The 18546-nt window shown below is 38.9% G+C and overlaps 1 protein-coding gene across 8 annotated transcripts in view; it reads left to right on the plus strand.

Annotated features, from left to right (window-relative positions):
* CFAP54 (cilia and flagella associated protein 54) overlaps positions 1-18546 on the plus strand; it is a 225198-nt gene that overhangs the window by 26723 nt on the left and 179929 nt on the right. For 7 of the 8 annotated variants that reach the window (XM_074226630.1, XM_074226635.1, XM_074226629.1 and 4 more), the window contains exons 8-10: positions 3100-3164; positions 9114-9242; positions 10027-10156. In XM_074226630.1, the coding sequence (XP_074082731.1) occupies positions 3100-3164; positions 9114-9242; positions 10027-10156 (324 nt within the window). The remainder of the gene's footprint in view (positions 1-3099; positions 3165-9113; positions 9243-10026; positions 10157-18546) is intronic. The other variant, XM_074226632.1, reaches the window with a different exon arrangement.

An 18546-nucleotide genomic window follows, 5' to 3' on the forward strand; every position in this document is an offset into this window, starting at 1 on the left:
ACATTGTTTTGGTTATTATTTTATTAGTTCTACTTAATTCACTTTGCATCAGTTCATATTAATCTTCTCATGCTTCTCTGTAGTCGTCATAGCCATTGTTTCTTATAGGAAGTAGCATTCTGTTCCATTCATATGCTATAATATGTTTCACCACCCTCTACTCTGTGGGCATTTGCTTTGTGTCTAGTTCTTTGTTGCCTCAAAAAGTGCTTCTATAAAGATTTTGGCATCCAAAAAGTTTTTATTTTTTATCTCTGACTAGTAGTGTGATTTCTGTAGGATACTTTGGTCACTCCATTACCATAATTCCAAATTGATTTCCAGAATTGTTAGATCTGGTCATTGGTAGGGTGGAGGAATTTCAACAGTATTTCTGCAGTATGAATACTTCAGTGGAATTTGTAGTAGTCTTTATCTGTAGCAGTTAATAGCTGCCCAAAGAACATTTCCCAAACAGTTTCTACAAAATATGAGAGCATGAAGTAATCAAATCCTTTAAGAAATGGAAAGAGTTAATTCATCCTTAAAATTAATGCATTTTCTACTTTGTATCTTGCCTTCATAAAGTTTTTTTCACAGGTCTGGATCATCTTATGCTTTTGTGTCCTTTAACTTCTTCAAATTTTTATAATCTTCAAGTGGTACTGACCAGCTTCCTTCCTGACATCACCCTTCTCCTCCTTCCCTTCTTTCTTTTCTTTCCTCCTTTTCCCTTTGTTCCTCTCCTCCCACCCCATTCTTTCAAGACAAGAATTCTGTGCCTTTGCATGACCACTCCCCTCACTATAATAAACAGAATTATACAAGTCTTGTCCTCTTTAAGGCAAACATCATCACTTTGCTTGAGACTAAGAAGCCCCAAAGAAGCTTCCTGGGAAATATGCATTCTTCATTTGTTTTTTCCAGGGTGGCTTTTATTCTGGAGGAGCCATGTTATCTCAGATGAAGATATCTATAGGACTTGACCATCAATAAGAGCTCCTTTTCCTCTTAGCCTCTCTCTCTGGACATCTTTCACATGGTAGTGAACATCACCACAAGCATCTCTTTCCTCTCTTTATACATTGCATGTCTTTGAAAATCAAGAGACTCATTCTGCAAATTTGTCCTGTGATTGTATGTTTGTCTTGGATGATCTCTAATTATGCATGAGCGATTCCTTGTTAGAAGTAAATCTTTACAAATATTTACTTTATTGAGTCAAAGGTGTTTTTTTTAAATAACCTACAGACTAGCACCTTGAGATCTTTCCTTCCTTTTCCTTTTGGTCAAAATTTAAGGAGTTTTAAAATGAATCCCTGAAAATTGTGTTGTCTCCAGGGTAGATTCCTTCTCATGTGCTTGGTCCTGCCCAGCTTCTTTTCCAGGTTTCCTCATGTTTAGAGCCCATTTGCCATCTTCAGATTGCTCATTGGCTATTGAAGTATTTGAGATCTTTCTTCTAATCTGAGGTAGCTAGTAGATGACCTGATACATGTAGAAAGCTGATTCAACAATGAGTCTCATATCACTAACTAAGCCTTTCATGATAAGATATTTTCTTGAGGGAAAATATTTTCTATTCTCCATATCTAACATCTTCTAATTTTCTTTTTTAGGAAAGCAGATGTACCCTTGAGGACTTTGATTTCTTTCTGTTCTTAAGTATGATGCCTCCTTTCCAAAAATTTTTGGAACAGTGGTTTGTCCCATCATTTGAGTGAAAATAATAGCTTGCTTTGCCTACCTCATTTTTGTCTGCTAGATAGATGTGAGTAGGAATGAACCCCATGCTTGAAAGGTCTTGTTGTCTACCTGCTTCTGTAAAGTCAGGAAGAGGTTGAAAGAATCGCCTAGGTCAACTCTCTCATTTTATGGATTTGGAAAACTGAGGTTCAGAAAAGTAGGGACCTGCAAGGCCCTGTTGGGAGTAAGTGGCAGAATGATCCAGGCACCTTGGCACACTTGTGGAATGCTGGGACAGACATACCCAGGTTCTGTTGAATCACTGAAATTTTCAGTTGCTGAAAACTGGGAGAAGTTCATAATTAACATAAACCCTTTCATGCTATGATCTCGCATTTATTGAATCTACCATTTTGTAAAGATGTTACCATGAGGCCAAAAACAAGGATGACACATTGGATTATTTATCACATAAGTGTTCATAAGATCATAGATTAAGAGCTAGAAGAGACCTCAGAGTCTCAGGTCCAGTCCATCATTTTACATTTTACTGAGGCTCAGGAGTGACTTGCTCAGAGTCACACAGAAAGATTTGAACCCAGGTCCTCTGACAAAAAAAAGAGAACTAATACTGTTAACATAGATAGCTTGCTTGCATTTTATTGATGGATTGGAAGTTACTAAGGAGCAAGACTTGGTATTGGTTCACAAGTAAAAAAATCATTTGTTGGGAGGATATATGGTGAATGTTATCGAACCACTTCAGTGATTGCTGTCTGCAAAGCACTATGCTAAGGTGCTGAAGGGACTGCAGAGGTGAATTGGACATTGTTCCTGTCCTCAAGGAGCCTTTTCTAGGAAGGAAAATGTTAAGTTTACAAATAGCAGTAATATAAAGTTAAATGAAAGGGTTCTTGAGAGATGCAAAGAATCCTATCAGTAAATAGGAGGGGAAAGAGGAGAAAGGTAATCAATATTTACTGAGCACCTATGATGCTCATTTTTTTGGCTATCCAATTCAGTGACTTACCCCGGATCACACAGCTTCCAAGTATTGTTTGGGGTTTGAGGTTGAGGTCTGAACTCAGGCCGAGTGCTCTATCACCTGTTTACCTAACTAGTGGATGGGGTCTTCTAAGAGTTGAGAGGAGGAGGGGGAGCATCACTGAAAGGGTGGGAGTTGAGTTGAACAGGATATTAACTGGTAGAGGAGTGTTGTGGAAAGGGCGGGGAACAGGGCAGGGATTCCAGGAGGAGAAAAGGCGTTGAGCAAATGTGAAGAGCAAGAAAATGTATAATGTTATGGGGGTGACAGAATGATGAGAGCTTAGTTTATGGGAAGAATAAATAGGTCAAGCTTGGGTTAGTCACATTCAGTTGGAATGAAGCCACTTGGGCACTGATTTTTCTATTTTCCATTTTTTTCTTTTAAAGGAATCAAATTTGATTTGGACAATGACTTCACCCAAAGTCCTTCTGATACTATTCCAATATTTAAGGTATGATTTCTGATCATTTTCTATATATAACATTTGAGAATACATGCAAAAAAATCCAAGACATGTATATTATTGTACAATTACTGAACTTATAATCGAAGGTTAATTATGGAAAACTTTTAAAAAATGGATTTGAGAATTTTTGGTGTCAGAAATGATGGGGCTCTTGATTCTTAAAAAAATTATAATCTATCATTTATGGATTACATAAACCTACACATAAAAATAGGGTTCATTTTTTAACCTTGGCCTTTATCTATTTGTCATTTCACCATGTGGAGAACTCTTGGTGAGGACAGTCCCTCCACCAGTGTAGACCCCACCTGCCTAGAGCATGGAGGGATCCAATGACTTGCCCAGAGAGACACAGTCAATGAATGTTGGAGACGAGACTTGATTCAGGTCGTCTTGACTTTGTGGCCAACCTTATCTCCACCATGCCATTGCATATCGGCATATATTGCCTTTTTCATGTTTTTAGAAGAAACCAAATGAAATCTCACATGATTTTGTGTTGTGAATTGTTATACATGTGCAAGAGAGAAAACCATATTGTACTTCTTATAATTTTCTGAATATTGCCTTTTTTATAGATAATGTTACAGTTAATGTTTCTGGACTATAACTAAATACTTTCTGAATTGAATTTAATGTGTGCAGCTAACTACTTGCTGTTAATGAAAATCATTTTTCATTTATAGGCTAGGTCTAGTGGAAGTATTTTTAAGCCATTATAATGGCTGATTAAGAAGTAATCAGTCAGATTACTCATGGTGGATTTAATTCAGTCGTTAAAACATTATCTAATCAACCACTTTTTCCTTGGTCCAAATTAAATTGAGAGCAGTTGAATATCTCTTCTATAGGAATGACCATAGTCTTGTATATCTCAGCTAAGGAAATATTTCTTTGTCCTCAACAGTTCATCCTAAGGATAAATATATTAGAAGAATCTTTGAATTTTATGGGGGGAACTTATATTTTTAGTACGACAACAAGGTATCACAATGGATTAAATGTGAGGCCTAAATTCAAGAAGACTCCTCTTCCTAAATTCAAATCTGCCCTCTACCAAGTATTAGCTGTGTGACCTTGGGTAAGTCACTTGTCCTTGTATGCCTATATTCCTCATCCATTAAAGAAGCTGGAGAAGGAAATGGCAGATTGCTCCAAAAACTGTGCCAAGAAAATCCAAAATGGGATTACAAAGAGTCATATATGACTGAAACTACTGAATAAAAACATCATATTTTTAGCTAAGCAATTGATATACATTAATTATATTTTTAATTTTTAATTAGATTTTTAGCTAAGCAAAAGTACATCAATTCTTCCCAGGGAAGTATATTCCACTCTCGAGTAGTTAAAATTGTTAGGAACTCCTTATGTTGAACTAAAACCATGCTTCTCTGTAATATAACTCATTTATCCTAGGTCTCCCCTCTGGAGACAATTTAAAAAATATATATTATTTGCTTATTTTTCCAACTACATGCCAAATTGGTTTTCAACAATCATTTTTTTGTAATTTTTGAATTTCACATTTTTCTTCCTCCCTCACTTCCCTCCCCCCTGAGAGAAAGCAATCTAATATAGGTTATATTTGTATAACTATGTTAAACATACTTCCATATTAATCATGTTGTGAAAGAAGAATCAAATTGAAAAGGGGAAGAAACCATCAGAGAGAAAAAACTCATAATATATAAGACATCTTTAGTTCCTTCTCTGGACATGGATAGTATTTTCCAACACAAGACTTTTAAAATTGCCTTTGATTATTGTGCTGCTGAAACGAGCAAGTCCATCATAGCTATTGATCACGCAATGCTGCTGTTAGTGTGTGTAACATTCTTCTGGTTCTGCTCACTTCACTCAGCATCAATTCATGCAAGTCTTTCCAAGCTTTTCTGAAGCCGCATCCTTCATGGTTTCTTATAGAACTATAGTGCTCTATCACATGCATGTACCACAATTTGTTTAGCCATTCTTTAATTGATGGGCATCCCCTCAATTTCCAATTCTTTGCCACTATGCAAATGCTACAAATATTTAATTATCTTTTTGGGATGCAGACCTAGTAGTGGTATTTCTGGATCAATGGATATACATGGTTTTATTGCCCTTTGGGCCTAATGGAGACAAATTTATTAAACTTAACCCCTCTTTCATATAAAAACCCTTCAGATATTTGATATCTGTCTGTTCCCACTAAGACTTCTTTTCTCCTGGCTAAAATTTCATGGTTCATTTAGCTAGTTCTTTGTATAGGATTCCTATCTTTTGAGAATGCATATGAAAAACTACTAATCGTTTAATTTGATTCTTATCTTGTTAAAACTTCAAAAATTCAAGATTACAGTGGTTTGCATAATATATTTTTTAGAAGAAATTTTCTTGTACTAGCCTTTGAAAATCCTCAGGACTCAGATGATTTGAGAGATTTAGTAAAAGATAGGAACAAGTTCTACTCTAGCTTTTCCTTCATTGAATTCAAGAACTGATTTAGCATAGGGATTAGTTGATTTAAAATAGATAGAGGTTTCTTGGATTTTGGAAATCAGTCAAAATGTCATTCAGTGATTGAACATTATTAAAAATGGGTCAGGTTTGTTTTCTTATTTATTGATATAGGAAACTTGTTATCTATGACTAATTATCAGTGAATATGTCAGGTTTCATTCTTCTCCCTTTTTATATTTGGCAGCCCCTCTTTGATAAGTGTAGACACTTGTTTAATAATACTTTATATACTATTTGTGCTTTCTTTTATACAATAAATGAAGCCATTCTAGTTAAAATGTTCTAGGGCAGTGCTGTCAATCCCTGCAACCTACATCGACTTAGGAAACCCAAAATGGACATTTCTATTGTTTCATTTTTGTTTATTTTTTAAAACATTTCTCAACTCCTCTCTTCTAAGGAAATTGAAAATTCCAAGTTGTTCTGTTTCTGTTCTATGCCTTTTTATAAAATAAAATATGTTTTTATGAAATAAATAATTAACTAGGGGCAGCTAGGTGGCGTAGTGGATAAAGCACCGGCCCTGGAGTCAGGAGTACCTGGGTTTAAATCCAGTCTCAGACACTTAATAATTACCTAGCTGTGTGGCCTTGGGCAAGCCACTTAACCCTGTTTACCTTGCAAAAAAAAAACACCTAAAAAAACCTAAAAAATAATTAACTTACTTTTTTTGTAACCTTAGTTTTCCAATATAATTCCCCCTTGGGTGCTCCCTGCTCCTTTTACCCCGGAGTCATTACTTGCCTTGGATTGAAAGGGGCTGCATTCCTAAGACTTTAATGTTCATTGGTGAGCCCCCACAGGCATACTTTTTTTAATGGTTAGTCAGGAGCTTTTCAGCCAAAGCATTTACCATGGCATGGTGAGGACACCAGACCCCACATAGTCAGGGTACATTTTTCTACAAGCACAGAAGTAGTGGGAAGAGTGGACACAGGCTTGGGAATCCTGGTAATTCATGAATCAGAGGGACATACAAGGAGCCAAGGTAATTCCTGTCTTTGGGATTTCAGGATCTCCATTTTCTTTCTTTTCTTGCAGTGTCTTTCTTTTGTGGCTTCTCCCCCCTTTTCCCTTTAAATACTCACATATCCTCACAAACTGGCCCCCCCCATACCCACACACTCTCACTCTCTCTCTCTCTCTCTCACATACACACACACACACACACACATACATACACACACACACACACACACACACACACACACACACAGACCCACACCCACCCATCCCCTCCCAAACACACATCCCTTCACTTGCTTTTCTCAACTCCTAACCTCCTTGGCTGACTTTATTTCATGGTTCTCTTTTCTCTACTCCTGGTGGTTTCATTCCCTGGAGCTTCTTTCTCTGTGTTTTTGTAACTGAACCTTACTGAAAGTAGTTTCTCCTATTGTGTGAGTAGCTTCCCTGAAAGATGCCAAGTTAATCTGCAGGCCTGTGGTTTGGGGATCATGTTCAGGAAGGATGCCTCTGCCTTTGCCATCTCTCAGGGATGACTGAACTTGCCTTTTTGAAAAAAGGTTTATTATTATTTTTATTAATTTGATTTTCCAATGACATGCAAGGTAGTTTTCACCAATTATTATTATTCTTATTCATTTTGGGGGTCTTTTCAAGGCAATGCTGACTTGCCCAAGGCCACACAGTTAGGTTTTTATGAAGTATCTGAGGCCACATTTGAACTCAGGTCCTCCTGACTCCAGGGCTGGTGCTCTATGCACTATGCCACCGAGTTACCCCCAAACATTTTGTTTTAACAAGGTTTTGAGTTTTACATTTTCTCCCTCCCTTCCTTCCCTCTCCCTCCCCTTGAGAGAAAGCAATTTAATATAGATTCTACATGTATAATTATGCTAAACAGAGATCCATATTAATTATATTGTGAAAGAAGAATCAAATCAAAATGGAAGAAAAAATTAGAGAGAAAATAATGGCATAATACATAAGACAAGTTTTAAAATTGAAGATAGTAAGCTTTGGTCTACATTCCACACTTCCCTCTCTGGATATGTATGGTATTTTCCATCACAACTGCCCTACCTTTTTAAGGATCTCTAGGGGCACAGTCTATCTTTGGTTCACCTGTGGCAAGTCTAATTCTACACGGAAACTTCAGTGCCTTCCCCTCTAAGCTTAGTTTTTTCCTGCTTTCTCTGTACATATACAAATATATATTTATCAATAAGGTCCTTGAAGGTGGGTACCATTTTTTATTTTTTGTCTCCCCAGCACTTACAGCGACTGGCACCTTGATAAAGGGATTATTGGACATAGTTCATTACCTTTATAGATCATTTGACCCATCAGTAGCTGACTCTCTGCCCCTTGCTTTCTGTGATTGCATAACCCAGAGTGGGGGGGTGGGAGCCAAAGTTTCCCCACTCCATCGCAGCTAAATAGGTTTACTTGTTGGTGTTGATTTTTATTATCTGTATTTCTCAATGTGCTATTTCAAATGGACAAATACTTTGGCATATCTTAAAAGTATTGTTTCTGAACTTGCTGTAGTGCCTGCCCTGGGACCTTGAGTTCTGATTGGGGTGACTGTGGGCCCTGCTTCACCTCACTGTCCCCTGTCTCTTCTGTCCCTCCACCTTCTTTACAGTTCTGGGACTATAATCTGGAACTGCCATTGCTACTGGACAGGATGTCCCAGGGCATGGTCTTTTATTATTGTTATTTATTTATTTTTTTGGCAAGGCAATGGGGTGAAGTGACTTGCCCAAGGCCACACAGCTAGGTCATTATGAAGTGTCTGAGGCCGGATTTGAACTCAGGTCCTCCTGACTCCACAGCTGATGCTCTATCCACTGCACCACCTAGCTGCCCCCATGGTCTTTTATTATTACACTCAACCACCACTATACCTTCCAAGCCAAAAGAATGCCTCCTTAGTCATCATGCTTGCAATCATGTTATCTCTTTGCCTCTTAGAGATTGTGTGGTTTCATATTGTTGACCCCAGAGGTTAGGAGAGTACTTGGTACCTAGGAAGCCCTTAAAAATGCTTTTTCCAAAATTCATTCAACAAAAATTAAGTGAATGAAAATGTCATCATTCAGCTTCATCACTTAAACTCATTCCAAAACTTACCTTTGCTATCTCTTAGTCAAAATAACATAAAGAAATCTTTTAAAGAAAAATTTCATTCTCTTAGTAAAAACATAGTTTATCATCTTATGAGAATGATTTTGTACTAGTACTTAATCAAAGGTAAATTAATTTTTTTAAAAATACAGGCAATTTCTCAATAATGCTTATATAGAAGATTTTTCTCAGTGTTATCATCTTTGGGTGGGAAATAAAACGATATTTAAAACTCATATCCCATTTATTTCAAGGAACTTTCCAAAATTGTGAATCTGACTGGTTCAGATTTTATTTCCATCAAAATATTTTTGTCTTTCAATTCATTTTTAGAAAACACCACAAGAACAATTACTTTTGGCTTACGAGATTCTTGAGAAGGCAATTAGGAAGATAGGGATGACTCGTACAAGAAGTACATTGCCCAATGGTGCATCAGTATATGATCATTGTTATACCAAGGTAAAACTGTATAAGTCTTCATTTAAAAAGAATTTAATTATTGCTAGAAATAAGATTCATCTTGCAAGTAGACAGAGTAGACAGCCACCTACCTCTGTGGAATGCTTTGAGGGGGCAATGAGGTGAGTGTGGCTGGTCTTTCCATTGTTCTTCCTTCTTCTCTCTCATCTTTTTTCCTTTCCCTTTCCCTCACTTCCTTTCCATCTACCTCTTTCCCTCTCCTTCTAATTCTTTCTTCCTTTTTCCTCTGTTTGGCAGTTTCTCATCCTTCTTGGGTTGATTTCTCTTATAGAACTTTAGTCTGGTTTCTTTCTGTGAACTCTTTGAAATCAACTTTCCATGTATACATCTAGAATGTATAATAGACTATTCCAGACTTTCCCCTTTTTCTGTATAACAAATTCCAATACGAACACTTTCCCCTTCTCCTCCAACCTGAAGTTTTCTATTATTTGTCTCCTGGCAATCAGTTTCCCTTTGTTGGGAAAAATCAAATCCAGAGGAGAGTTTTCCCTCTACCTTTGGAAGGATGAAGTTATTTTGAAGGTTAGGCAAAAACTATCAGTTGCTTTGCTAGTTAAGAGATGTTTTTGGGATGCTGTCTTGTAGCTAGGAGTCTCCAGGGGTAAGAAGTTTTTATCCTGTTTGAACAATCTTGGGGGTGGGGGTGGGAGAGGGCTGAACAAAGCACCGCAGGATCTCAGCATTTCTCCAAGGTCTCCTTGTGATTGTGATATCCTATGATGCTACTTCCTAATTTTCATGTGACTTTCATGGACATAAGGTCATCGCACCAGAAGAGGATAAAACTTGTGGCAAGCCCCTCACCACCAACAGTTTCATCATGGACTTGCAGCAGGAGATTATTCTGACCCAGCACCGGATAACTGTTGTCCTCCTCGATCAACTCAAAGGTATCAGTCACTAATGTGTAGTTTAATAATATTGGAGCAATTCTGGGTTAAATTAAAGTCTAGAACTAGTTTAACAAGAAAGTCATATGTTAACCACTTCCATCCCCCAACTCTTCAACACAGAGAGAACTAAGTTTTAATGATTTTTTTTCTCTCTTCCCTTCTCTGATTTGTATGACAATTTAATTGATTTGTACCGACATCATTAGAGTTAAAATGTGAACTATTAATGATTCATTCATAATAGTGTTTTAAACCCTGAATAAATCTTGTGATAATGTGTCAGTGAACTAGGAAATAACACATTTAAATAAATGAATAACATTTTATGAGTTACAGTATATTATTAGTAATTTGAGCTTCTTGAAAGGCATCAAGGATTTCTGTTGGCTGTGATATTACCAAATAAATGAATCAAAAAGCATTTATTAAACACCTGTATGAAGGCCTGTGCTCAGTCCCGAGGATATTAATACCAGTCAAGAAAATGTCAACTCCTCAAGGAGCTTACATTCTTAAAGAAGACAACATAGAGATGATAGTTTTGACCAGGGAAAAGTGTTCTGGTTTGGAAAGTTATGGGGATGGTCAATGGAACCAGGCTTTCCAGTATTAATGGCAGCTTTGGTGCCAGGGGAGAGAGTATGACTAGAGCAACAATGTGGATGGCATGGCATTGATTGAAGAGTAAAGTTGAAGCGTGGTTGGTTGTGGATAGGGAGAGGAGAATGGACCTCTTGAGGTATTCATGAATCAGACATGAGGTTTTTGGGGGAAAATCAGGGAAGGCCTCTAGCATGCAAGTACTTTTTATGCAAGAATCTCAAAATGTACAGACTCTTGGATTTGGATGAACTTCTCTTGGGGTTATCTTGTTTTGCTCCCTGTCTGGCTCCTTGGCATCACACCCCTAGCCAATGTATAATTGTCTATTCTCTATTTTTTTTCTTTTTTATATTTATTTATTTTCTAATTTTTTTTATTCTCATTTTGTACAAATGTTTTTTTTTACATTAATAAAATATACTTGTTTACAAGTAAACAAAATACCCCTCCCCCCATGAATATAGATAGACTTGCTTGGGTGAAAAAAGTAAAGGGGAGAGAAAAAAATTAAAATTAAAAAAAATAATAGTAATAATTGTAGGTATGGCCAGGTGGCGCAATGGACGAAGCACTAGCCCTGGAGCCACGAGCACCCAAGTCCATATCCAGCCTCATAAACCCAATAATCACCCAGCCATGTGACATGCAAGTCACCCGATCCCCACTGCCCTTCAAAAACCAAAAAGAAGAAAGAAAAAAAAAGACCCAAAATAAAATAAAATAGTAATAATAGTAGGGGTGGCTGGGTGGCAGACAGAGCATTGGCCCTTGAGCCAGGAGCACCTGGGTCCGAATCCGGTCTCAGACACCCAAAGATCATTCTGCTATGTGGCTCCAGGCAGGCCACCCAGCCCCACTTGCCCTGCACCCTCCCCCAAATAATAATAACAAAAAATGTGCTTCAGTCTTTGTTCCAACACCATCAACTCTGTCGTGAGTGTATCACATTCTTTATGATAAGTCCATCACAAAAGTTACTTCCATATTTTTCCAACGTTGTCATTGCTGATCGCAACTCCCTCCTTTCTTATTTCTCCACTACCGTGTACTATGTTTTCTCCTTTCACTCTGACTCTGCTGTAGGGTCGCTGAGTGGCTCAGCAGACAGATGATCCCTGGTCCTGGGGCCAAGAAGCCCTGAGCCCCCATACCACCCCTTATGCCCAGCATCCCCCTGGCCCTATGGTCCTGGGCAGGCCATCCAATCCCAGCCCCTTGCAAGAAGTAAAAAAAATAGGTTATATCTGAACACTGTCCCCCCATGGTCCATCCTCTCCTCCTTTATTCACATCTCCACCCCTTCGCCCTGCTCCCCCCTCCTTCTTACTCCAGATGTCTATACCCCATTGAGTATATTTGCTGTTTCCTTTCCTAGCCATCTCTGATGAGAGCAAAGGTTCCCTCGTTCCCCCTTGCCTCCCCCTTTCCATATCATTGCAATAGCTCATTGTAATAAAAACAAATCTTATTATGTGAAATATCTTGGACTATTCCCCCTCTCCTTTTTCTTTCTCCCTTTCCATTTCCCTTTTTTTCCTAATTGACTCCATTTTTACACCACATTTTATCTTCAAATTCAGCTTTCTCCTGTGCTTCAACTATAAAAGCTCCCTCTACCTGCTCTATTAACTGAGATGGTTCATATGAATATTATCAGTGTCATTTTTCTATATATGCAGTTCATCCTCATTAAGTCCCTCATATTTCCCCCCTCTGCTCCAATCTCCATGCTTCACCTGAGTCCTGTATCTGAAGATCAAATCTTCTGTTCAGCTCTGGCCATTCCAAAAGGAACCTTTGAAATTCCCCTGGTTCATTGAAAGTCCATCTTTTTCCCTGGAAGAGGACATTCAGCCTTGCTGGGTAGTTCATTCTTGGCTGCATTCTAAGCTCTTTTGCCTTCAGGTATATTGTATTCCAAGCCCTCCGAGCTTCCAGTGTAGATGCTGCTAAGTCCTGAGTGATCCTGACTGCAGCTCCATGATATTTGAAATGTATCCTTCTGGCTGCTTGTAATATTTTCTCTTTGACTTGGAAGTTCTGGAACTTGGCTATAATATTCCTAGGGGTTGGTTTTTGGGATCTCTTTCTCGGGGGGATTGGTGGATTCTCTCCATTTCTATTTTGTCCTCTGCTTCTAGAATATCAGGGCAATTTTCCTGTAGTAATTCTTTGAAAATGATGTCAAGGCTCTTTTCCTGATCATGACTTTCAGGTATTCCAATAATTTTTAAGTTATCTTTTCCTAAGTCTGTTTTCCATATCAGTTGTTTTTTCAATGAGATATTTCACATTTTCTTCTAATTTTTCATTTTTTTTTTGTTTTGAAGTATTGATTCCTGATTTCTGGTAAATGCATCAATCTCCCTGAATTCTATTCTTTGTCTGAAGGATTTATTCTCCTCAGAGAGTTTTCTTATCTCTTTTTCCATCTGGCCAATTTTGCTTTTTAAAGCATTCTTCTCCTCAATAATGACCTAAGCTGTTTTTTAGCATGCTGTTTTCTTCAGCATTTTTTGGGATTTCCTTGACTAAGCTGCTGACTTCATTTTCATGTTTTTCCTGCATCTCTCTCCTTTCTTTTCCCAGTTTTTCTTCCAACTCCCTCATTTGATTTTCAAAGTCTTTTTTGAGCTCTATCATAGCCTGAGACCAACTTCTGTTTTTCTTGGAGTCTTTAGATGCAGGAGCTTGTGCTTCCTCATCTTCAGACTGAGTATTTTGATCCTTCTTGGGCTCATTTGCAAAATATTTCTCAATGGTCTTCCTCTTATTTCTTTGCTTGTTCATTTTCCCAGCCTAAGCCTGGTTTGTTTGGGTGCTTCCTGAGCTTTTGGGACACTTCCACAAGGGTCTCAGTGTGTGAGGCTCTGTCCTCCCTCCTGGTCTGTGAATGCCCATAAGTGCCCCCCTCTGCCATGGGGCTGAGGTGGGGGGGCCCTGCTGTTCTATGGGGGGCCTAGACTGGGATCAGGATCTGAATGTGGTCAGAGCCCCAGAGTCCTGTTCCAGAGGCAGAGGACAGAGCTTGGCAGTCTCTTTCTTCACTTCCCTCCCTCAGCTCAATGGGCTCATGCCCTGGGGGCTCCAGTTTACCAGCTCTGCCTGCTTCTGTTTCCTGGATTTGGACTGCTGAAAGACCAAGCTGCTAGCTGTGTGCCCTGAGGGCTGGGCTCCACGTGCTCACTCTGGCAGAGGTCCCCCGCTGTTCCCCCACTTTGTGCCCGGTGCTCCCCGTGGTGCAGCTCAGGAGACTCCCCCGCTGCTGTGAGCTGGGGCTCCCAGCGCCCTGGGGCTGCCTCCGGGAGGCTGAAGTTCTTTGGCTCTGGCGGGCCACCCCTCTGGCGAGCCGCCCCTCCAACCCTGGGGAGCAGAGCCTTTCTGCTCTTTTCCAGGTTACCTTGAGTAGGAGAACTGCCTCACTGGGTCCCTTTGTGGGTTCTGCCTCTCGAAAGTTTAGTTAGAGTCCTTAGTTTATGAGTTTTTATCAGAGAGCTCCTAAGACTCGATCCCTTCATGTCGCCATCTTCGTCTATTCTCTATTTAAAGACTTCTGGAATGAGAAAGTTCCACATTTTATGATGGCTCTCATTGTTAATAAGTTTGGAATGTATCTCCCTCTAACTTCTACTTATCGGTTCTGACTTTCCTTTCTGGAGCTGAGAAGCAGGTCCTCTCCCATGTGATGACCCTTCATATGTTTAGAGAGAGAATGAGATAGAATGAGGGAGTTGGATTGGATTGGAGTCAGTTGACCCGTGACTTGTTGATGTGGGTCAAGTCACTTTTCTCAGAGCTCTGGGATCCTTAACTCTAAAATGTGGAGGCTTATAATGACTGTATTACCCACCCACTGACTTCTGTGAAGAGCACAATGTAAAATGTAAATTATTTATTTTTAATGGATGAATGTTCATCTGGTTCTTAGACTATCTCTTCCAGTAATAGTAAATCTTTTCTTCACTAAAACATTTTTAAAAACTTTCTATCACTTGGTACTGGAAGAGGTTAAAAACACAAGTCACCTAGTGCCTGCCCTTGTACCTGGGGGCAACTCTTTAAGGCTGTAGGTTTCACAGGAACTGCTGTCCTGCATCGATGGATAGAAGTTCCTCTGGTGGGAGCTCCAAACTTTTATCGGTTTGATGTGTTAGGCCCTTTATGACCAGCTTTAACCTATCTTTCTTGGCCTATTAGATGTGACTTTGTTTATGTAGTCAAGTCTGATCTAACTGGGCTCTGTGTTGTTTCTCACCCATGCCATGTCAGCTCTCCCCCTGAGCCTTTACTGGCTTGCTTCCTAAGTCGGCTGTGTCTGCCCTCTTCACCTTGGCTTCTTCCAATCTGTAGGTTCCTTCAAAGCTCACTTTCAATAGAGCATCTTCCAAGGGGACCTTCTGGTCCTCTTCCTTCCCAGAGGCACCCCACGTTTATTGAATATAGCTAATCTGCAGCAGACTTGTGAATTCTCCTTATAGAATAGAAGCTTTGGAAGGTAAAATTTGAATTTTGCTGTTGTGTATGGGAAGAGAAGGAAGAAGTAATAAACCAGGAAAGGGAAAGTGTTAAAAGTCAGACTGGAAAGGGCCTTGAATGTCAAATAGGAATTTGTATTTCATCTTCTAGGTAATGGGGAGCATTGGAGTTTTAGTCAGTCTGTCAATAAACATCTATTAAGGGTCTCCTATGGACATACAGGCACTGACTAAGATCCTGTCCCCAAGAGGCCTACAATCTAATGGGGGGACTAGCAAACAAATAGGCCCAAACAGGCCTCACATTCTTCACTTTATCTGTGCCCATCCTAAAATATGGGAATGAGTGTCTGGCTAGGAGGGAGAGAGAAGAGTGTAATGGTTATTTTTGCCTGGCCCCATGATTTCAAGGCCATAGGCATCTCCCAGTGAGGTAGCTCCTTCTACCCATACAGCTCACTCACTACCTGCACAGCAGTTGTGTGAATCAGAGAATTGTCTGGGCCCCTGAGAGGTGAAATCTCTTGCTCAGGTTCATGTGGCCAGGATCAATCAGAGGCAGGATTTGAATCCATTTCTTTCTGACTCAGAGGTTGACTCTCAGTCCACCAGGCTACACTTCTCCTGGAAGAAACAATGTCCTTTGTGGATATTATTCTTTTGAATATTGCTGAAAATATGATAAGTCTTGTTTGTCAACTATGTTCAGAACACAGTGGCAGTTGAGTGAAACAGTGGACAGATCATTTGGCCTGGAATAACAAAGACTTGAGTTCAAATTGATCTTAGGCATTTACTACCTCTGTTATCCTGGGAAAGTCACTTAACCTCTCTCTGCCTCATTTTCCCCATCTATAAAATGGTATAACTGCCAAGGTTGCTTGAAAATCAAATAAGATAATTATAAATTGCTCTGTAGGCTTTAACATGTTATAAAACAGTAGCTATTGTAAATGATGATAATAACAATATTCAAGGAATTATTTCCTGTATTGGATTACATTTGAGCAGACCATTCTGTTTGTTAATTATAATCATATATGTCTATCATTTTTCTGCTGTAAAATGTTGAGTAATTGGAGAATAGACCTGAAAAATCTGTCCTGATTAGACCTTGGATCTACTTTGAGACCGACATTGTCAGATTTTTACATGCACTAAAAATTTATTTAATCCAGATCCTGCTTAATTTGAAATAGTACAACTCAAAGTAACTATGATTCCCTGAATGGTTGTAGAGTGTTCCCCATGAAAACCCTTTGCCTGATTTGAAGTACAGATAATACATAAATCAAAGCTTAAATTGGGTCCTAAGAGCACCCTTCATTATTGCACATATTGGAAAATGGGAAGTAAATGGAAATTCGTCTTCAGTGCAGCCATATCAGAGCACCTCCCAGATTGCTCATCGACAGAATAGGGACTGAAATTATAAACAACTTAGGTTTTTAATGGCATATCCCTTATTATTAAGTATATATAACCTTGTTCATTTGAGGTATTGTATTGAGTGGTACATTCACCTCCACTGCCCTGCTACAATTTAGAGAACATGATTTTTTTCCCTTTTCTCCTTTATCCCCGCCCCCCCCCCCCCCGGGCTGATTTTGTTCTTAGTAGAAGTCATACTCTGAAAGCTTGATTAAAGTAGTTGAAAAAGCAAAAATAGCCAGCTTTTCTGTAAGTTAAAAGCTAGCTGCTTCTAGACATACTGAACAGTGAGCTGATAATTGATTTGACCAAGCCAATAGGGTGGTCAACTGAGGGTAGTTGTCTTTTTGTGGATGTTCTATTTTGAGGTATGGGAGGGTAATGGGGAGTGAGGGATTTAACACTTGGTTCTGCCCTCACTGCCTTGGTATGTCACAACCTCTCTGAGCCTCAACTTCCTCATCTATAAAATGAGAGAATTGGGCAAGGTGGTCTTGGGTCCTTTCCAACACTAAAACTTGTGGTTTTATAATACTGTGGATAAGGATAGGGTTTGGTTCTGTGATTTCCCTGAGAGAGGGAATCCTCTATCACCACAGGCTGGCATCTTCTCTAAAATCCTAAAATGAGTAAGCCAAGATCATCTTGGCTTTGGTGAAAACTCTTAATCCATCCTTTTCTGGAACAAACACTGACTTCTTATGTTTTGGATGTATCCAACAATACAATCAAATATATCGTTGTCTACATCACACTGTTTCTCATAATACTATGATGGTATATGATTAAAACATTTGGAAACATCAATTGGAATTAGTTTTTCACTGAGTTGCTAAAGTTTGCTTCAGAAAAGCATCTCCAAACGGGAATGGCCTGCTTCTGTGCAGTATTTATCTCTTAAGATGAGGAAGCTATTCCTCTTTCCCGTAAACTATCTCTTCAACACACCACAATTCACTCCTGCTAGGTTTGTAATTTTCTCCAAGGTAGTTATTGTCTTTTTTTCAGAACAATACAATCTATCCTCAATAAGTCTTTTGGACCCAAGTCAAATTTGAACGTTTTTGTAGAATCATCTTAACTGAGTATAATATTTTAAAATGCCTACTATGTGGTAGGATCATTATAGCAGATAAATGGCTGTATTTAAAGACCCAGCTGATGACTTAACTTCCTATAGTATCTCCTTAAACTGTTTCTTCTCAGTGGGGGCTCTTTCCATCCCTATTTTGTCCATCAAAAATTCTCAGCATCATCACTTTTCTTTCTCTCTCATCCTCCCATCTCAGGTGAAGTTTGCCTTTTCTTTGTTAAGGCTAACCCCATTTCTCTGATTCCATTCCTTCCCACTTTCCCTTAGCGATATATATCCACTTATTCTCTTAAATCTTTGATTTCCTTTGGTTCCTTCTGCTTTGTCTATGAACATTCTCAGATAACCACACTCTTAAAAAAGGTCTTCCTTTGACCATTCTCCATAATTTGATTTACCACGTGTTCTTCATACCTTTGAATGATTCTTCCATTTTCTTGAGAAATTGGAACCTTTTCTTTGTTGACATTAAGTGGGGTATTTTTCCTTTCAGTTAGAGATTTGTTGCCCTTAGCAAATTCACTGGAATTCTTTTGGTAAAATCCATAGTTATAATTCTTGGATAATTCTGGTTCAATCTCCAAATTTTACAGATGATGCATCTGATGTGGTAAGCATGGGATGCTGAATTTAAACCCAGATCCTCTGGCTTTATAATTAGTGCTTTTTCTCACATGAAGAGTTTTGAGTTTCTTATCCATCTTTTCTTTTGGATGTGCTCCACTTTCATACTGAGCTTCTTAAACTGTGGTGCAGAGAATACAGTAGTTGGGATGTATTTTGAA

Source organism: Macrotis lagotis, chromosome 2 (assembly GCF_037893015.1).
Source record: "Macrotis lagotis isolate mMagLag1 chromosome 2, bilby.v1.9.chrom.fasta, whole genome shotgun sequence".
Lineage (NCBI taxonomy): Eukaryota > Metazoa > Chordata > Mammalia > Peramelemorphia > Peramelidae > Macrotis > Macrotis lagotis.